A 21,823-nucleotide genomic window follows, 5' to 3' on the forward strand; every position below is an offset into this window, starting at 1 on the left:
AAGACAGAATTCGTATACCAAAGGAAGCTGCACAAATATGTATTGAAATGTAGACTGGCAAAATGGCAATTGTAATAAAACCAGGCTTAACACCATAGCCTTTCAGGTGAAAGTGATATGCCTTGCCCACGTGTGGAAAACTGCTGGCTAAACTTCCAGAACTAAGAGCTAATTTAGTAAAACTAGTGGATTTTTATTAGAGAACTGCTCTATAGTGGGTTGGCCAGTTAAACCTCTAGTGTGTATTGGAAGAACATTATGAAAAAGTTACCTAAATCTGGTATCGAGCACTTACAGTAAGGAATTCAGTTCTTCTGCAGAAAGTGAAACATCTAATAGTTTCTGTACTTCTACATTTTATTGTAAAAGTGAAACAGGAACAGAATCAAGCCCGTGCTGGTTTAGTGAAATATGCAAGTGCTGAATTGTATACTGGTGTTAAATTCACTGGGTTAAACGGTGCCTCTGGTCTTGCAGAAGAGAGGAGGGAGAGGACCTTGCTCATTTATCCCTGTGTCTTTCCTGCATGTTTTCCCTTGCTTAGTGTGAAGGTAGTCACGATATTAATACAGGTCCGTTCTTCCTCTACACAGCTTGCCTCATTAATTTTGAATTTATTACGTTCCAGTTTCTCATATTACACAGTTGGCAGTCAGTCATGTCAGACGGCTGGCGTGCAGATGTGTATGTAATAGCACTCAATGTCGCTAATTGATGCACAACACTAACAAATTCGTACTTGAATCCATTCTATAACAACAAATTGCCTATGGGAATACATTCCCTTTGGAGAAAATGAGTTAAATTTCTATAAGATTAAGGCAAATTCTTTACAGGATTGAAACAAAAAGGTGCTTGACCTTGGTTGAAAGAATCCATCATCAGGGAATAACAGGTAAAGGTTACTTCAGTGATAAATGCGAATTAGCTGCTTCTTACTCAAACCTTATTGACAGGAAAGTATTAAAAAATCCTTTCAAACTATTCATCCTTACAAGCTCTCTGTGAAGTTGTTTTATATACCTTAAGTTGTGCAAGCATAATCAAATTTTTTACTTTTCTCCCCCAGTTGGTGTTGTTCGCTGTCCAATTTGCGGTCAGGAATGTGCAGAGAGACACATCATAGATAACTTTTTTGTGAAGGATACCACAGAGGTTCCCAGTAGCACAGTAGAGAAATCAAATCAGGTAAGTGCATTAACATGTAATTAAGTTAACACCGTTTGGATGTGTATGCATATCCTTGGCTTCTTGCTGTGTGGCCTTTTGATGTTCCTACATGGGAAAAGACTTAAAGTACTTAGTCATCACATGGGGTAGCTACTCTAGAAAATCAGGTAATGAGAATGCATGTGAAGAAGGTGGTGGTCTTATTGTAAACTATTTTTAATTGTTGATACATAATTTCACCATGATAGGAAATGATCAAAGTAAGGAATAGGAGTTAGAATGGGAATTTCTGCACTTTGGATAGGGCACGTGAAACACTCTGAAGCAGAGACCTGAACAATGCTACATCAAGAGATGTCAATGTAAAACAGAATCCTCCAGTGAAATTGACTTTAGTTTTCTTCTCAGCACTGACAAAACATGTTACTAAATAGCCGCAGTGCAATTACCAAGCATGAGGCTCAAAATTCTAATTGGGGAAGATGGTATGTTGTAGGGGTTTCTTGTTTGTTTTTCTTATGTAGGCTGCCTCTTCTTCCTTTTACAATCAAATTACAGCCATCTCATAAAGCCAAAACCTGCTTATCTGGAAGAACAGTAATACTGACTTGTTTTCCTCATGATGGTTTTTCAGTAGGAAGGTACTAGTGTGGAAGCAGTACCAAATGAATAATTACATCTTTGTAGGACCATAGTTTAACAATCAGTCTCTGGTATCAAAACATTGCATGTCTTTATTTTTAGCTACTGAGGCAGTATCTCAAGTATCTCCATACTCATAAACTTTTTCTTAAACTCCAGGATGTTATTGTAGATAATTCAGCCTCTTTATATGTTGCTGCATTCTTCATAATAACGGTACAGAAATGTTACCCTGTCAATGTGGCTTGCATTTTAACTCATCCCCTAACATTTGCAAAGTGGTATCTTTTATTTTGAAAATACATGTGCTGTTGTGGTTTACCACTCAGCCCTCCCCACCCCCAGTGGAGGAGGAGAGTGGGAGGAAGAGACAAGGAAGCTCATAAAGTTGAGAACTATGTAATAATTGAATATAAATGAAAATTATGGTGATACTACTAATACTAACAATACTACTAATAATAAGTAATTAAAATAATAGGATATAGAGCATATGATACAATTGCTCAGCACTTGCTGACCGACACATAGCCAGGTCCTGAGAGCACCCAGAGCCCCAGCATGACAACAGGACCGGAGAAAAAAATAGCCGACCCTAACGAACAAACCTGACCCTAACGAACAAACCCGCCTGGTAACAACTAGTGGAGAGCTAACAGAGGGGCTAATGACCCAGCTATCAAGCTAGCCAGAGTTTTAACAACACAACACCCTGCCCACTCCACTTTCCGGTTCCCTACCCTGACACTGTGGAGAAATTTAACTCTTTCCTACCTTGGACCAGCACAGCCTCTTTTTCACTTTTCTGTTTTAGATACCGGTATTGCTGGCTCTTGATACATTTGTTTTGGGCCAGCTTCTTAGATGTCATATGTTGTGTAGTCTGCTTGTTTGAAAGGTTGGCTGAAATTTATCCTCATCTATGTGAATGTCTCTCAGGAGCAGATGAATGTGCCCAGTCAGTGATACCAGCTCACTGACTGTTAAAGGCATAAATGTCATCATCATCTCTGAGGAGAAGGAATTAACTTATGTCTTGAAAACTATTAAACTGTGTTGGAATTATAAGGAATTTTGCAACAGGGGTTCTGAGAAATGATAGACCTTAACCAGAAACTGAAATTTACCTGGGAGTCTCTGGAAGTATGAGCAGTATTTTCTTAAGGTAGGACATGGAGAATGGATAGAGAGCAGCGCTGAGGAGAAGGACTTGGGGGTCCTGGTGGACAAAAAGCTGAACATGAGTCGGCAGTGTGCGCTGGCCGTCCAGAAAGCCAGTTGTATCCTGGGCTGTATTAGAAGTGTGGCCAGCAGGTCGAGGGCAGTGATTCTCCCCTTCTACGCTGCTCTCCTGAGACCCCACCTGGAGTGCTGCGTCCAGCTGTGGAGCCCTCAACATAAGAAGGATACAGACCGGTTGGAGCGAGTCCAGAGGAGGCCACGAAGATGCTCAGCGGGCTGGAGCACCTCTCCTGTGATGAAAGGCTGAGAGAGTTGGGCTTATTCAGCCTGGAGAAGAGGAGGCTCCAGGGAGACCTTACTGCAGTCTTCCAGTACCTGAAGGGGGGTACAAGAAAGCTGGAGGGGGACTTTTTACAAGGGTCTGTAGTGACAGGACAAGGGGTAACGGGTTTAAATTGAAAGCGGGGAGGTTTAGATTAGGTATCAGGAAGAAATTCTTCACAGAGAGAGTGTTGAAGCACTGGAACAGGTTGCCCAGAGAAGCTGTGGATGCCCCATCCCTGGAAGTGTTCAAGGCCAGGCTGGATGAGGCTTTGAGCAACCTGGTCTAGTGGAAGGTGTCCCTGCCCATGGCAGGGGGGTTGGAACTAGATGGTCTGTAAGGTCCCTTCCAACCCTAACCATTCTGTTACAGTTTTAAGTTTGCCTTTTTTGTGTTTGTGTGGGGATATGCTTGTTTGTTTTCCTCCGAGTGTTGCAGAGAAACATCTGAGTTTTGGAAATGATTGTGAGATTTATACAAAGTCTCTTTCAGTATAGTGTATATATAGGCGTATGTGTGTATATATATATATATATAGCATACTCTATCAGTAAGATTGAGAAAATCAATGGTCCCTGTTGCATTGAATTTTTTTTTTTTTTTGACTTTAACATATGCAGAGGCAGTCCTGAAATTTTTTTTTCTGGACCTGTGCCATAACCTTTGCTTAGTTACATAACAAGTCATCTAAGATAGTGCTTTGCAGATCTGTGATAGAAGTAGAATTAATTTTCCTGGGCTTAGTGACAAAGTATTTTCTTCCTCTTTTTTTTTTTTGTCTCGCCTTCTTCCCCACCCCATTTTTTTGCTTTCAGTGAAATTTAAGTGAGGAATTGTGACCTCTGAGACTTGGATAAGGAATTGAAAATTCAAGAAGGTTTCTTTATATTCCTGACGTTTGTCATAATCATGTAAAATTGGGTGTATTTCAGTGGGTCATAGGGTATCAAAAGTGGGAGTCTCCACGAAACTTGGTGATGTCAGGATAAGTTGGGCACTTCCTTGGAGTTTAAGGATTTTTTTTGTTTATCTTCTGATCTTGATCTGCTAGAGAGAGATACAGGGAAATTCCATGTATTTCAGCAGCTGGTTTGGAATCATCCATTGTTGAGTCATGTGAGAAGATTTCAGGGAGGGTCTTCAAAGCATTTGTTTCCTTAATTAACTTCCCTTCTCACACAACTATCTTACTCTTCTATGCCATATGGGTTTTTCTCTCTCCTTAATGAAACCGAGCAGGACTGCAGTTGAGAAAGCACGTCTGTTCTTCAGATAAGCTCACTGGCTGAACTAAGCATACTTTCTGCAGCAGTTGAAGGCAAACCAGCAGACTGCTGCACCAGGAGACTAATACATTCATCTGCTTTTCTGCTTTTTTTTTTTTTTTTAATAGAGCTAAATATTTTGTTAGATACCTGCTAACGGAGCATGTACCTACCTCTTGGAAAGGAATGATGTGCAGTTTTGTTTTGTTTGAATAGATTTGTTTTGGTATGGTAATGAAGCTTTCTGAACATTCCTTTGTACTTTGACATACATTGGAACCCTTAAAAAAAGCTACACCATTCTCTAAAGCTGTTTGTTGTGGAAGAGCAAAGTTAACTCAATAATAGTTAAACAAATCAGTGTCCTGTTGGGGAATATTATGAGATTTAAGGATGATGCATCCTTCTAATCGGCCTGACTCATTTTATCTTTGAGGGAACAAAGAGAAAATATATAAAAATTGCCAGTAGCAAGATAGGCAGCATATCAGAGGAATTGAAGTGGAAAAGATGCTGAGACTTGCAGGAAATACTGGATCAGAAATCATCCAAATTTGGTCAAAAACTTTGGCTATTTTACTGAAATTTTCTACTGAGATGATTAGTTTGGCTTTGATAGTTTGGCAGCTTTAGCAGGATGTTTAAGAAATTAGAATTAGGGGCAAGCCATGGGTTCTGTGCAAGGGATGTTGTTGCTTAGAACCACAAGTCCCTATCTATGACCAGCCTATATGTGTATGTTGTCAGGAAGGAATGGGTTTATTTCAATTCAAGAGAGACTGCAAAAAAAAATCCCCTTTCAAATTCAACGTTTGGTTGTTTCAGATTTAAAATGGTAATAATACTAAAATACTTTTTAGCATATTGAATTAAAACTGTAGGAGTGAGTGGAATATCATGGAGCCTGGCATTGTAGGCCAGGCTTTCTAACAATGACTACTGAAAACTTCAGGAGCAAAAGAAGCAAGAATAAAGGAAGTGTAAAAATCCCTAGTGAATGTTCCACAAGGGATTTCCTGGCTAGCATTAAAGTGAACATTAAGGATTTTGTGCTGGCTATTGGCATGGGAAGCTTTCCAGAGGAAAAGAGACTAATGGGAAATGCATTTGTGATCTTTGTGAAGGTAATTGTTGTAGATTGTGGGCAACTAGGACATAAATACATCGAAAGAGCAGCTCTTTCATAATTTTTTTCCATGTTCTGATTTATTGAAAGACTTGGCAAAATTATTAGATGCTGAAAAGAAGTTTGAAAAGAAAAATTAATTATACTTGATTCATAAGTGTGAAGCCCAAGAGATGTTACTGAAGCAAATGCTAAATTTGAAAAAGGCTAAAGGGTAGACAAGTGAGGGAGATTTAGGAACTTAACGGAAGAGAATTGTTTAATGTGCAGGCAAAGCCATGAAAAATGAGAAGTGTGAGATTGATGCAGAAGAGCAGATCATGGTGATACCACTGATGATGTTGTAGCGTATTAAGCCTGTAGTGTATTTTAGTCTAGGTCCTAATTCTCATAGCTTCTGGGCCCGAAATACAACACGTGTAGAAATATTTTTAATGGAAAGAACACTTTCTGTGTCCTTACCAGTTACTGACCTGAGAGTTTTAAATGTTGTAGTAGGAATGGAGAACAGTTGGATTTTACGTGAGATATTTGGAATGCAGTAACAAAACAAGGTACGAGTTTAGATCTGGATATTAAGACAGCAAGTCTGACCAGGGAAACAGAGCGGTTTATGAGGACAATTTAGAACAAAATGTTTTTCTGTTTTGCATGGTGCTAGAGTAGCCACTATGTGTTCTTCCAAAGAAGAGCTGATATGCTAAATAGTTTATCAAAGCTGTAGCTGTGGCCAAAACAGCACTGAAAGACACTGGTTTAGGGCAGTGGGTAACAGACTGAAAAAGAGTCATGGTAGGGTTTTGGTGTGCTTTGAGGAGAGGCAGCTGTTGATGGGATGTTGAGGAAAGCAGGATGGGTTGATTACGGTTTATGCATTTTGAGGTATCAGCACGTGGGTGATATTTAGAGTTACATGTAGGCAAGAATGTCCCAAAAGACAGGTACTGTGGTGATCTTGTATGTGCCAAGAGGGCTATGTTTTTTGGATCCAGTAGGAGAAAGCATTGCATCTAACTTAGACTGGTGAAGTTTGGAACATGAGTTCACTGAATATTCCCCTGGGTTACTTTGCTGTCTTCCTTCGGAACTGTAGCTGAGCTCTATTACCTCAACTCTTGCATGTAAATCTGGTTTTTAAGTAAATAAAAAAGCTTTTACAACAGAAAAAATAGTACTTGCCTGCAACATGCTGAGTAATTTCAGCTTTCTTTAAGTTTGAATGAAGGCTGAATGAACACTTCCCGGGGTTACAAATACTAAACCTAGTAACTGAATTAAGTATAATTACAAGGAAAACTCATTTAAAAATAAATACCAGTCTAACCAGAATAAAGACTTACAGGTTAACTAGGGGGAGTTTCCTTTGAAATCACTGAAGCACTGCTTGTATGAGTCACAAAAATACAAGTGAAATAAGTTTTAAGTTTTATACGAGTATAGCAAACATTTGCAGTAATTGTACTTCTTGTGCTTTAGCTATACGACTTATTTGAATAACTAGGAGTTCTAGCAAAATCCAAGCTATATCTGAAAATGCATATTTCAAATAAGAAGTGGGTAGAAGCAAATCTAGTTTCTACCTAGAAGGCATAGCTGTTTTGACAGCATGAGTTATGATGTCTATGAAAAATTTTAGAAATCTGTCTCTTCCACTTGGTGGCTTTGAAGAGTATGAAGTTGGAATATATATTTTTGGACTACAAAGGAGGAGTTCCAGTTCATTTGGCAGCACCTGATTATTGGTTATTGAATCACAATCTTCATCTCATTCCAACTATATCAGGTCAAATGAGCTGAAGAAGCCTAAAGCATATTGAAAAGAGACAAAGATCTTGGAATCTAGGAGGAATGAATAACTTCTGAAATCCTTTCAACTTACTTAAACAGCCTGGCATGTAGCAAGTTTATCTGCCTAAGTTTGCTAAAGTGACCTGGAAAGGCTGTTGTGGTTTTGTTGTTGTTCTTAGGTTTTGTTTGTTTCTTTTTTTTTTTCCCCCACTTGTCTTCCTGTTTTTTTGGCTTTTTTTTTTTTCCACTCTTAGTTTTGCCTCTGTAACTTACATAATACTGGAAACACTTTTGTTGGTTTTTTTCCTTTGCTTATTTTGTTTTCACTGTTGTGTTTTTTATACTAGAAAAAAAAATCCAATCTCTTATTCTTTACTCTAATTTGCAAAAAAACACCTCTGGGTATCTGGGAGCATAGCATGCTGGGAGCATAGCATGCTGATAGCTCTCTGGCAACAGAGCTGATTTGAAAACTTCTTTCTCACCTTGCAGTAGTTAACTGCCCCCATCAGCAGAGGTGATGTAACTGATTCTTGGGCTACAATGATGTAAACAACCCAGTTTTACACCAGTCTTGCAGAGGGCACTCTTGAGGAGGCAAAGGAGAAGTGAAGGAAATTCTTTCATGGGAGTTTTTGTCAGGCAAAAATCTAATGTTGAAGTAATGCCTCAGTGATCCATTCTTGTAATTTTTTGTCCAAGAAACTGTTCTGATTCCTTAAGAATACTTCTTTTGTATTCTTGCAAAGGGTCATTACAGTTAAGGGTTAAGAGCAAGTAAAAAAATTCAATTTTCTGATGACAATTCACTCACTTTAATTGCTCTACTTCATATTCTTGACTTTTTTTAGTGATGTCCTGACTTTGATATTTCTCCCTAGTCAACTAGTTTGGTTAGGACTAGAATTTTTATCGTTAGGAGGACAAGGGGAAGAAAAATAAAAACCAACCAGAAGACAAAACAAAACTATGAAGATTTTAAAAAATAAAACTTTCAGGCCTCCTTTTTTGTAAAGAAACAGAAAAAGGGGCACAAGCCCAATTTCTTCTCCTTTGCAGGTCACCTTTAATGAAAAGGAACTTCTTCAAACTCCAGGTGACAACAAGAGGGGTCAGCAACCCTTGCGTTGTAACTTCATTTCTCAGAAGATAGTTGCTTTGAGAGGCAACATGATCCAGAAGAATAAGAACAGCACTGGGGATCTGGAGCTCCTATGTTTAAATGCCAGTTCTGTCAGTAACTTGCTTTGTAGCCTAAGGCAAGTTTTGTGCTAATTTTCCTCTTTTTCTTGAAGGGGAAACTGGGACATAGTTTTACATGTATATTATCTATCTGCACAGGATATAAATATTTGCTGCTGCTTTAATTTAATCTATATTTACCTTGTGAGGGTGCAGAAGTTGGATTTTTTTTTTTTAAATCAAACTGAAAACTAAACTAAAACCTAGAATTTTCTCCTTACTGCTCCTGCTAGCAGAAATCTATCATTGGGATCTATAGGCTATTGCAATCTTCAGATGTCTTGAGGCTTATGTTTGCAGCAGGGCTAAACGTTCACAGATACCTAAACAAGTATTTGCATAGGTGCATTCATAATTTTTACCCTGAAAAAACCCTTGAAGGTATGCCTACAGAGGTACTGTAAAGGAGGAGTGAAAAATGAAATGGTACTGTGAACATGTGAAGTGGTGGTGTCCATCATTCATCGTTTCCAACCTGTTGTTCAAATTGTGAGTCCATAGGAATTTTTTCCTGTGTCTATATTGACTCTGTGCAGAAAGTTTTTGGTCTGCTAATAGGTTTGTTTTCCTTAATTAATTTTTTTTTTTCTAGATCTCTTGGCTGTAGTCCAAAGAGCCCCAGGAATTAACAGGTCACAGTTTGTAAATTATTATGCGTTGGTTGCAAATCTGCTCTAGGGTAGCTTTACTGATAAGCTTAACTGGAATGCTATCTTTAAGTGGTGATGCAGAGATTCTTGAGAAGAACCCTGCTGTTCAATACTCTGTGTGCTTCCTGAAACTAAGCAGGTAAACAGAATCTAAAATTAAAGCTGCTATGTGAACTGAGGGAGGTTTCTAAAATCAGAGCGGTGCTGGTCTTGTTCTGTCTTAAGTAAATATTTCAGAAGAGCATATTGTATATAGTAAACATTATAGGGCTTCTCAGCATGCAGCGTCAGGCAGAAAATAATGGTTTGACTTTTATCATGTCGGGTAAAGGTTTTAGGGTAACACTGATACAATGACCACTTTCTTTGAAAAGTCACATTCAATCACTTTTAGGCAGTTATTTATAGTGTTCCCGTGCCTCAGGCACTTTTCCGTTCTCATTGCACAGTTTTCGGAAAACTGTGTGCTGATGGTATATGAACACTAGCTTGTATGTGTATTCCACATTTAACAGCTACCTTTTCTTCCTCATGTCAGGTCTGCACAAGCTGTGAAGACAATGCAGAAGCTAATGGATTTTGTGTGGAATGTGTAGAATGGTTGTGCAAGACCTGCATCAGAGCTCACCAGAGAGTTAAATTCACGAAGGATCATACAGTAAGGCAGAAAGAGGAAGTATCTCCAGGTAGCACACGTGACTTAATTTCACAAACAATGCGTGTCTCCATTGATAAACTGTATTAGACCCCCACATTTCTTTTTAAAGTGATAAATTTAAAAAACTGTATTCCTTAATCCTAGTAAATGTGAAAGGACAGATTCATTATGACATTATCACCCTTTGGTGAATATGAATTTGTGAAACTGTTATTTTTCTGGTCGGTAATGGATATGTTTTAATAGTTTCCTGACTCCCAGTCACTTATTTCAATTTCATTGCTGAAGGCTGCAACCATTTGAATCAATTCTGGTGTTTCTTTGGCTGCTCTCCATCTGAGTGGGTCTCTGGAATGATCCAGCTAACAAAAGAGAAAACTTTAAGTGTGAGATGCATTAGAACATAGCTACTGGAAAGGGAGATATTTCATGGCTGGAGTTATGATAGCCATTTTTCTGTCAGGTGCTTCTGTCAAATATGCTGCATAGTGGTAAGAAACCCTACAGACTGATATTTCATATGGTTTCTATGTAAAGTGTTTTAAACTGATAAGTACACATAGATGTTATCTTTCACCTGGAATGATTGCAGATTATGCCTCTCTGAGAAACCTTGACTGTTCTCATGGTTATTCATCGAGAACCTCTTTTTTCTTCAGTTTATGCCCATTGTGTCTTGTCTTTTAGTGACACTGCAGGACAATTATAAATATAATAGGATGCTGAGAAACATTGTAGTGGTTTGAATAAATCCATTGGCTTTGCATGGTTTATCTTGTAAACATATACAATGTTTTTATAAATTGTTATGTATTATTATAAATACATGTACTGTAATACATATTTATTTTTATTCCACCATATCTAGTCCTGTGAATCTTATATAAAATACAGGCTTTCACTTCCGTAATCCTTATTGCTCAAAAGGGTAGCTTCCAGTATGATACTTTGGAGATATACATTATGTTCTGTATCCCACTTTCAGATGTGGTTAATCACAAGTGGAGGAGGACAAAAGTAGTAGGTAAACATGTCTGACTATTACGCTGAACATGACTTGGTGATAGGAATGCTCTCTGTGTATTCAGGCCTCCTCTGAGTCTGCTGGGCAGTTTCCAATATTTTTGACTGAAGGATACAGATCTGAAAATAACTTCTTCCAGGTTTCATGAAAATAAGTAAATGAATGAGTATGGAAAAGGGACCTTATTGACCTGCAGGATGGGCTGCAATGTGAAGCCAGTTTTCATTTATACTCTGTTTTACACTTTTGAATGCCTGTGTCTTGATATCCTCAAGTCCCCTTTCAGCCCTTTGACTGAGAAAGAAGACAGAGCAATGAATTAGGTCAGCAATCTCCTCATTTCCACTTAAGAAAGGAACTTGCTGCTTGTACAATGGTCTTTTGCAACTGCAACAGTACCGGCTACTCCTTTTGTAAATGGTTTTGTGGGGCCTTAATAAGTTACGGGAAATTAGATTCTAGACATTTTGTGTGCGAGAGGGTGTTAACTCCATGCCTGATCAAGAGTGAGACATTTCAGTTTGAGATGCACTTCTAGCTTCTACGTGAGGAATATGGTAAGAAAAAACAGGAGAATGCAAATCTTCAATCATTTCAAGAGTCTGCACTGACATCTTTCTTTACTCAACAGAGGCAGTCGGTGTGACCAGTCAGCGACCTGTGTTTTGTCCTTACCACAAAAAGGAGCAGTTGAAGTTGTATTGTGAAACCTGTGACAAGTTGACCTGCCGAGACTGTCAGTTACTGGAACACAAAGAGCACAGGTATCAAAACAGTCTGTGTTTTGTGCTATTCCCGTATAGGAAGATAGCTTGAGGTTGATTGTAGCTGTAGCTCTGTGGAATAGAGTCAGGTGAAAAACGTGCAAAATAAAGTTTTCTGCTCAGAAATGAAGCCCACAAATAAACAGAGACTGTATCCAAAAGAATGTGGCTGATGGGTGAGCGATAGTTTAGAACAGAACCTAATTCTTCCAGTTTTTAAGCTGGTGGCTTAAGCACAAGACCTTTCTTTAGTGTCAAGATATTTGGATAGAATTTTTGCTATGCAGCTCTTCAGTGAGTCCTTAGAAAGGACAGGGGCTGTGTTATGCAACTGTGCACGTCTGTGTAATTTCTCCATTTGTCCTTCAACAAGATGATTATATAACAGGACATTACCAAACAATTTCGGAATGGAGCAAATGGGCATTTTTTCTGTGAAGAGCCCTTTGAAAGGACGAGTACACCTAAAGTTTGTCTATGCTGTACTTAGAGCATTAGTTATAACACTCAGATCTTTGGGTTGCTGTTCTTTGGTCATCTCTTACTGGCCAAAGAAGCTGAAAAGCAGGATTATATATAAATTCTGAGTTCAAGACAATAAATTTGCTGGCTAACACATACAGCAGTGCTCTGGGACAGATGCAGTCTTAGGTTAAGTATTAATATGCTTGCTATATCTGATGCAACCACCCTAAGAACTTCCTTGCCTGGCCACATGAACACCAATCAGTGGAGAAATGTTGGCCATCGTCGCTCCTTGGAAGAGGCTAAACCTTGCTCTTACAGAGTTGCAGTCTCCCTCTTCAATTCTCCCTTTCTTGGGATTTATATACCTTTCAGAATGTGCCACCTTTTTTTTTCCCTCAAATTGTTGATGATTTCAGTTCCTTGACTTAAAATGTTGCTGACTTCTACTGAGTCAGCTATCTCGTTTGTCTTCTGTTTCTACAGTCTTATCTTGCATGAAATAGTAGCTTACATGCACTTTCACTTACAAGGTGATGGCTACAGCACAACATTGATTTTTATTTTGCTAAAATTGGGCTATGGTCATGCAGTATCCCTTCATATTTATGAAAATCATAATTCTATAAACATAAAATAAAAATTACAGGTAATATACTCTAAGTTCAAATATACCATAAATAAAATATATCAGCATTTGCAGACATACATTTCCATGAAGACAGCTAAATTCTGAACTTGAGCAGCATCTTTCTTCAATTCACTAAGTTTTTTGTAAGGCAGTCTGCTTTTTAGCAAGTATGTCACACCTTTTGCATGTGTAAATACTCACTGTTATTTACTACAGGTACCAGTTTATAGAAGAAGCTTTTCAAAACCAGAAAGTGATCATTGAGACACTAATCACCAAATTGACGGAGAAGACGAAGTACATAAAATATACAGGGAAGCAGATCCAAAACAGGTATGTATCAGATTTTGAATTTAAAACTGACATGGAGGGCAACTTTATATGCACTGTAACTTCTTGAAATGTCTCCATTAGTGCAGTTTGTACCTCTCTCCTTTTATCCTTCCAGAAAGAGAAATTCTAAAATCATCAGTTTGCTTTAGTAGTGACTTAATGTGCTTTGGCTGTGTTAGGTAACTCTTCTGCTCAGCCTGTCGACTCCATGAGCATCAATAGCCTGGGTGCAACAAAACAACTTATGCAATAAAGACTGTGGAAGGCAGTCTTACATTCTTCCCCACCATCAGCACACCTATTTTCTTTGTGTAGATCCCTCTTAGAAAGTGAAAGGTTATGACTCATGTTTTCATAATGCTTGTGACACATATTTGAAGATTTATGTAATACTTTTATGCTTGGGGCTTTATTCATTAGGTACTAGACACCTAGGAGAAAAATAAACCTGTAAAACACGTGCTGCGGTAGGCCTTTGTAACTGCTCCTTCAGCAGGGCTCAAAGGCAGACCCAGGAAGATTCAACACTGCACAGGATGCTCAGTGCAACTTGGACTCTTCTCTTTGCTTGTCTTTGAGGATGGTGGGATGGAAAAAAAACCCAGCAGACACCCTTCTCGTCTTTTGCTGCATCTGAGTGGTTATTCTCCCTTGCATCTTGGCAGTAGTGGTTTTCACAGTATAATATTACGCTTTGCTGTTATGAGTTTGACCACTTCTGGAATTACTAAATTAGAAAACCTATTTATTGTTTTTGTTTCTGGAGTGCCATTCTGCCTTAGATGGAAATCAGACTTAAACAGTTTTGATTGCTGTGGACCATTCCAGAAATGTGCCAGACAATTAAAACCCAAGAATTTCAATTACAATGAGCATTTAGTTTTTATCTGTGGCAGATGTCAGTTATTTTACAGACTTATGGCATTCAAATTTTCCATCAGTTAATTAATTTTATCATAGGTCACTGGTACTTGCTCTTTCTATTTCTCCCAGAAATTTTTCTAACTGTAAGTATCTGATGGTATATATATATATTATTGGTGCATATGACCAAGAAATACTGTAGTCTCAGCAGCAGCGTAGGGAGGGGTTTACACTGTTTGGAGGGTGGGTGTGTGAGCTAAAGAACATTATTTTCTATACTGTCTACTTGCAGAATTCTTGAAGTGAATCAGAATCAAAAGCAGGTGGAACAGGATATTAAAGTTGCCATATTTACACTGATGGTAGAAATAAATAAAAAGGGAAAAGCTCTGCTGCATCAATTAGAGGTAAATTCATTTCAATCATAAGAAACAACAATGTCAGTCTTAATATTTTTTTTGTGTAGATTCACATTAAAATAAAATCCATTTCTAGCATTAGCCATCTGTGCATATCCTGTTGCAATTCCAAAGTGAAAAAAAACCAGCCACTTGAGCAAGTGGGGTTTTGGGAGGGGAGGAGGGTTTGGGTTTTGGGGGGGGGAGGGTGTTGTTGTTGTTTTGTTTGTAATTATGGTCTGTGTTCCCTGCTTTGTGAATCAGGGCTGTCTCTGACTCCAGTTTCTTTCTCCATGCTTTTGCAAGTCATAATTCTATGCATCATGTGTGGAAAGTCTTTCCATCGGAATTTTTCATAAATTCTGCAATCCAGTAGCAAATCAAAGGAGAGAATTGTCTAGAATGGATACCTGGAAAAATATTACCTCCAATTGTGTTTTAAGAAGTGTGTGTGTGTGTACAGAGAGGCACATACATGCATGAAAATAGGGAAGTCCTGGTATCTTGGATAAATGTATACTGACTTTTCTGTGTGATAGCTGCAGTCAGGAGGCAGGGGTGCTTTTTAGAAGAGCTGAGTGAAACCACTTGATCATTGTGAATTACAGATATGACAGCTAATGCCTGTTAACTGTAAATTGTACCTTTTGACTGGAACTGCTTCTCTACTTGCAGACTCTGGCAAAAGAGCACCGGATGAAACTTCTGCAGCAACAGCAAGAAGTGGCACGTCTCTCTAAACAGCTGGAACATGTCATGAATTTTTCCGAATGGGCAGTTTCCAGTGGGAGCAGCACAGCACTACTCTACAGTAAACGCTTGGTAAGGTTAGGAAGATAGCTCTCCATTTACTTAGAGGCTCTAGTTAAGGCAGATACGCTCGCACATGCTTGTCAGTAACACTAGGGAATTAGACTTTTTAATTACTTTCTACCAGATGGAATATTTGTGTATAATTTTGCATGGATTTCTCCTAAGCATAAATACAGAATGTTTCTAATAATTCAGATCAGTGGTCATGATTCTTTCCTGTTAAAATAGCATAGAGTACCACACCAACTGTTGGTAGACCTGCAGAAGTAAGAACAACTCCCTTTTTCTGGAGTGAAAACCATGAAGCTGTGAAATGCTGGAAAAATTGTTGTGTGTCCTTGTGCTGTTTTGGCTGGGATAGCGTTAATTTTTTTCACAGTAGCTGGTATGAGGCTATGTTTTGGATTTGTGCTGAGAAGAATGCTGACAATATGCTGATGTTTAGTTGTTGCCAAGCAAGTTTACATTAAACAAAGGACGACTTCAGTTTCTCATAGATCATCACTGAGATTCTTTTCGGTACTTGTTACAGGTTCAGAGAAAGACTGTATTTGTATATTGTAGAGTCTGATATCCAGTATTTTAGTGTAAAAAATAATGTATTGCTTTGTTCTGACACTTATCTTCATTTAGAAGTCTTCAAAAATTAGAAAAATAAAGCTGAGTCTTTTGCTTATCCATGTAAACAGTTATGAAGCCAAATATTTCAGTGCTATAATGGCACCTAAGATCTGAGTGCATGTGGCTTTGCTGATCTGACTGTTCATGATGAACAGAAATCCTAAAAAAAAAAAAACCTAACAGGGTTGGTTTTATGTTGTTTGGGTTTTGGTGGTGCTTTTTGGTTTGGGGGTTTTTTTCTTTGATGCCCATTAAAATTCTGCAGGCTATGGCAAATAGTGGAATATTACTGGACTTTATCAACTTACTTCAAGTAGTTAAATTCATTTGGCCTGCCTTATACTGCCTCAGCAAGTAATATTTTTTAATTGAATAGAGAAAAAGGGCATCACACTGAGTCACGATGTTTAAATTACGTAGTTTTGCTACACAGACTTCTGCTATATGAGTAAGAGAACAAGTTATGTTGCAGGCATCTTAATCTTTGTAAACGTTATGCAGTTGAAGAAAAAGACCATCTAGTCCATAAAGCCTCAGCAAATGAGAAATATTTTTCAAGAGAACAGATGAGCTTTAGACTCCTGATTTTAGTTGAAAGTTGGTGTTATCTGGGAGTTGAGTAGCTAACCTGTCTGTGCACATCTGGGAATTCTGTTCCTGAACAGTGATGCATAGAGGAACGTGTGAGACTTCTGCTCTGGCTTATCCAACCACTTGAAACTAGGAGGGAGGAATGCCCCACAGTCTTAAATGCAGAATTACAGCTGGAGGCAATGTCTGTACTTCAGGGAAATAGCATACTTAACGATTTGCAAGAAGACATCAGTTTCCTGGCTTAGTCCTCTGGCATGAACAAAACACTGGTAGCTACCAACAATATCTGTGTGTGCACAATAGGAGGAATATATGGAACAAACTATGTGCATAACAAGAACTGTGTGCCACCAGTATGGGTGACAGGACAAAAGACTAGAATTTCTGCAGTGTAGTAGACTTCATTCTAATAGTGTACACAGGAATCCAAGGAAATCTATATTCAAAATAGGAGTGCACTTAAAATTTTCCATGATCATTAAAAAAACTTAAGTCTTGTTAAATGTTTATTGCATCTGGTCTAAAACTGATCTGCCTAAAACTGAAAAAAAAAACAACTTATAAACTGGAAGCTCTTATAAAACTCCTATGTAAAAGATAACTTATGTAATTTTAACAGTTAAGATGGTTTTGCCAGGTATGTCTCTTGAACTTTTCCAGGAAATAATCTATTGTTCAAGAAAAATAAGTGTTAAACTCTGAAGTTTTTTCTGTATCTGCTGTGTGCTATTCTGAATTTAGTGCCTGTGTTAGATATTTCTAGTGAAACAACTGCAAGAAAATATTTTCTTTCTGGGAACTAGATAAATACTGAGAATTTGATAGAGTGTTCTGCATGTGAATGTAATCATAATCCAGCCCTTTGGAACCAAGGAGTTGGAATAGTTGCTTTTTAAAACTACTTTAGGAATAAGGGGAAGATGTTAAGAACACCTCTTTCATTTGTAGCTTGGGATAAATTTATCTTTTGCCTCTATTTTCTAGGGGCTTGTTCAGGGGATTTTTCATGGTGGTGGTTTTGGGTTTTTTTGGGGGTGGTGTTGTATTTTATTTTTGGTTTAAAGACTTTTTATGGTGTTTGGATACATGGCTCTGTCCCCAAAGGAAAAAAAAACACCTTCTTTTGTTCCTATTCTAGATTACCTATCGACTACGGTGTCTTCTCCGAGCAAGGTGTGATGCTTCACCAGTGACAAACAATACCATCCAGTTTCACTGCGATCCTAGCTTCTGGGCTCAAAATATTTTCAATCTAGGTATGATAATGTTTTATTAGCCCTGTGGCATCTTGATCCTATTTTGAAAGCATCTTTCTTTTTGTGAATGTAAATAGTCTCTGTACTTTTAATGTCCTGGTTTACCTTGTTAGGTTTATTTCTTTAGCTGTAGAAGACATTTCAAGTGTGTTGTATGGGAGAAAAGTATTATGTATGAATATTTGTGATAAAATATTAACAAACGTACTTTGAATGGTGCGTGTGAATGAAAACAGCAGATTTCAGTTTCTTGGATATGCCTTTTGGCTTCTGAAACAAGGAACACAGTCTGTAACGCTACTTCACATCCTAAGAAAGGATTCCAGGTCAGTCTCATTCCACATCTTCCTGCCCTTTCTTCTACTTCAGTCCTATCTTCCCAAACTGAAACCTGTACAGCAGCACAGTATGTTCAAGTACCCTCACTTGCTCCCTGGTCATGCTGAAGAAGAAGTCTTGGAGAACTGAGATGAAGAGAAGGGAAGAATGCCAAAGACAAACAGAAGAACAAGGAAGAGAATACTACTTTTTGACAGTTCTCTGGCTTTTAGATTGTCTTTCCTGAAGTTGTGGGGTAGAATTCAGGAGAAAGCATGTTTTTGACAGAGTTGCAAATGTACTTCATCTTCATTATCCTAATAGATTGTGATCTAGTCTCCAAACTGGTCTTTTTTTTTTCTTCTTCTTTTTTTTTTTTTTTCTGACAGCTGTAAATTGCTAGGATTTTATGATCCTGGTGAATCCCAGAATCTGGAATCTTTGCAGGTAGCCTGCTTGTAAAGCCTCAGTTCAGTGGACATAAGCATCCTAGGAACTCACTACCTTAGGAGCAGGAACTAAAATTTAGAGGTCTTTTTAGGATTTTGATTGCTGTCATGCTTGCTATCTCTCCACTGTTAGCCTGATGGACATTTTTTGTTCTCCTGTCGTGCAGAATGCTTTACGAGATGCCTGTGGGACCTTTTCTGCATTTCTTTAGCAAGTGCAGTCAGCTCTACAAACTTACAGAGAGGTGCAAATATATGTTGCTCTGCAAAGGCAGAGAAAGAAAATGTTATGGCAGTGCTTTAAGGCCAACAAGCTCTTTTCCCCACATGCCAGGACATTGGATGGTAACAGGGAAATTCTCCAAGTTCCTTCTTGGCAAATAATTTTCTTTGGGAAAGGAGTCAAAAGTGAATCTGTTGTTTCCAGAAATGAACTGTCAAGCTGTGTAGTGATAACTATGAAATGCTGCTAAACTGAGATGGTGCTTGTAAAGAGGGGGCTTTTCCTTGTGATTGGTTAAAGGGTGGGGATTTTTTCATTAGTTTATTTAATGAGCCATTGAACTGCTGAAATAAGTTCCCTTAAATTCTGAATAGTGTTACAGTAGAAATGGCACCCATATAGATCAGTATAGGAGTTTTTTTAAGTTTGTCTGTGTTTCAGAAATCACAGCCTTTAGGCTGTTACATTTATGATCAGCCATGTTTGATTTCTGTAGATAAACCAGATTATATTTCCTTCAGTGGTTCTTTAAAATAAAGTCTAAGTAAAGAAACAAGTTACACTGGGAATGGCTTCAATTCTAGTCAGGCTGCATGTTGCTGACAATGTGATAGCATCTGTACACCAATAGGAGAGCTCTCTTACGGATTTCAGAATGTATTTAAGAACATAAACCACAACATTTAAAGTGTTTCAATTCTACAAACCATGATAAACTGTGGTTTTCTAGACTAATGGAAGGGAACCAGTCTCTGTAGTACCTTTGGGTAAGCAGTTTTATACCACAGATGTTAAGTCTACAAAGACTTTTGAAGATGTAATTAGACTTGGAGGGCATGGAATAAAAATGCAGTAAGGGTCAATACCATTCTTTTGCAATGTAATTCCTTTTGTAGGAAAAGAAAATAAAACAATTCTGTTTTGACTGCAGTGAAGTATTTTATACAGCCATATTCATACAGTTGCATTTTTCTCTGCTCACTTGATGGGGAAACATTGAGTAGACCTGGTACAAGGTTAATAAAGGGTATCAGGCAACAGATTGGTAGTGATTTTCCTCTGTTTTTTTTTAGCATATTTAATATTCTTATTAATGACTGTGGTAGAATCATAATGAAAATGTATTCAACACCAAAATTACCAAGTGTCAATGTGAAAATAGTATTGTTGATGTTCACTTTCTGCCCTGCTCTGCACTACGGTATGTTGGCTACATACCTTTTGACTCTCACTGTCAAAATTTTATTTATGTTGTTTAAACCAGGTTCTTTGGTAATTGAAGATAAAGAAACCCCACCACATATGCCCAAGAGCCCTGTCACGGAAACACACTTACAGCCACCAGGCAGCTTACCTTCAAACCAGCTGTCTAAGTTCCCAACGCAGATAAGCTTGGCTCAGCTCCGACTCCAGCACATGCAGCAACAGGTCATGGCTCAGAGACAGCAAGCTCAGCGCAGAGCGGGTCCAGTAGCTTTACCAAATCCAAGAATACCAGGAGCCATGCAACAACCTCCTGCGTCTCATCAGGCAAGTTATGACTATTTCCAGAGAAGACTGCCTTTTTTTCCCTATAGCACTGAAGGAGAAAGTAAAGAAAGATAAGAAAATAAGTTATGTCTGGATACATAACTTCAGATAGCTTCATCTTTAGCACATGACTATGTAAATGGGTTAGGTAACATTTTCTTTCCTGACAATTGAATGGGCATTTTAAACTTGTCTGGTAGAATGTGTGGTAACACTCAGCTTATTTTTATTCAGAAAAAAACAATCATATGGTACCCAACCACAGATAGTGCTGAGCTATGTATTTTGTATTTTTGTCAAATGATTAAAAAGTGAATCCATCATTTTTCCAAGGCTTTTTTTGCATCCAACTATAATTCTCCCATATACCTTTCAAGCTGGAAATACTCTTAGTGGCTCCTTTGATGTATCTGCATTTATTGTATCAGAATAATTCAAATCCATCTACTGGGGTTTGGTTTTAGCACTGAAAATGAATGTGTTGTGTGATCATTCAGATAAATGGTGCAGTACTATTTGTTTGTATCTAATTTGTTAAGAGTTTCAGTTTAAAAGGGCCACTTGGTAAAAATTTCTGGACCGTGGTATAGATATCAGCTAACTTGCGGAATCGTTTGCTTTCATGCAGGCACCTCCGCGCTTGATTCACTTTCAGAATCATAGCCCCAAGTCCAATGGTTCAGCTCTTCCTGCACAACAGATGAGATTTCCCCAAAATCAGAACCCACCAAGGCAAGCGATAAAGCCCAGCCCGTTGCAAATGGCATTCTTGGCACAGCAGGCTATAAAGCAGGTAGAGTTTCTTTCTCTTTTCACTTGCCATGTAAAAATAAAACATCAAGTGTTCTTTATATCATCTTTTATATTATGTTTCTAAAGTACTTTTCAATTAGAACAGAGACTGCATTTTTCTCTGCGACAAGATATGTACAGTTTTCTTAATGAGATAACTGTCAAGTTGACAGTTCTAAGCAGCTGGAGCATTACTGAAGTGAGCCACTCTGTGCTATGTGGGTGTTTCATTTTCCTGTTTGCTATTATTGTGATTTCTGGCCACTTATGCAAAACTTAACATGGCCATGGTGTGCACAGTACAATCAGTGCATAGACAGAATAGAAAATCCGGCTATTTAGCTTAATGTTAGTGACTTCACCAGCAACCACGTAAAAGCTTGACTAAAAAGCTATAGCTGCCACCATTCTCCATCGTATGCCAAATCTGAACAGATGAGGAGAGAAAAGAAAGTCCACAGCTGTGGGACATCTGCTGAGTAAGACTGATCGATACCCAGTTAATCTGCAGTTGAACTGGGTCAGAAGCAAACACTTGGGATGTTTTCTGGATGTTCAGGAAGGCAAATCTTTATTAAAAAGCACATTAATGCATGAGTTGTTAAGTATGTGGAAGGAAAGAGAAAATCATGTCACTAGAGGTAAGCAGGGAAGAATCAAATTAATCTGATCTGTGACCTGAGAAGTGGAGTAATACCATCCA

General features: G+C 38.2%; 1 protein-coding gene across 1 annotated transcript in view; it reads left to right on the forward strand.

Moving 5' to 3' along the window:
• Nucleotides 1-1,069: 1,069 nt before the first annotated feature.
• The window catches only part of TRIM24 (tripartite motif containing 24), a gene marked incomplete at its 5' end in the record, with an annotated part of 35,028 nt that continues 14,274 nt past the window's right edge, over nucleotides 1,070-21,823 (forward strand). Inside the window, 9 exons of the mRNA XM_010150588.1 lie at nucleotides 1,070-1,188; nucleotides 9,926-10,073; nucleotides 11,701-11,833; nucleotides 13,146-13,262; nucleotides 14,419-14,533; nucleotides 15,200-15,346; nucleotides 17,691-17,808; nucleotides 20,063-20,328; nucleotides 20,957-21,121. Coding sequence (XP_010148890.1) covers nucleotides 1,070-1,188; nucleotides 9,926-10,073; nucleotides 11,701-11,833; nucleotides 13,146-13,262; nucleotides 14,419-14,533; nucleotides 15,200-15,346; nucleotides 17,691-17,808; nucleotides 20,063-20,328; nucleotides 20,957-21,121 — 1,328 coding nt within the window. The remainder of the gene's footprint in view (nucleotides 1,189-9,925; nucleotides 10,074-11,700; nucleotides 11,834-13,145; nucleotides 13,263-14,418; nucleotides 14,534-15,199; nucleotides 15,347-17,690; nucleotides 17,809-20,062; nucleotides 20,329-20,956; nucleotides 21,122-21,823) is intronic.

Source organism: Eurypyga helias, unplaced genomic scaffold (assembly GCF_000690775.1).
Source record: "Eurypyga helias isolate BGI_N326 unplaced genomic scaffold, ASM69077v1 scaffold14654, whole genome shotgun sequence".
NCBI classification, from domain to species: Eukaryota; Metazoa; Chordata; class Aves; order Eurypygiformes; family Eurypygidae; genus Eurypyga; species Eurypyga helias.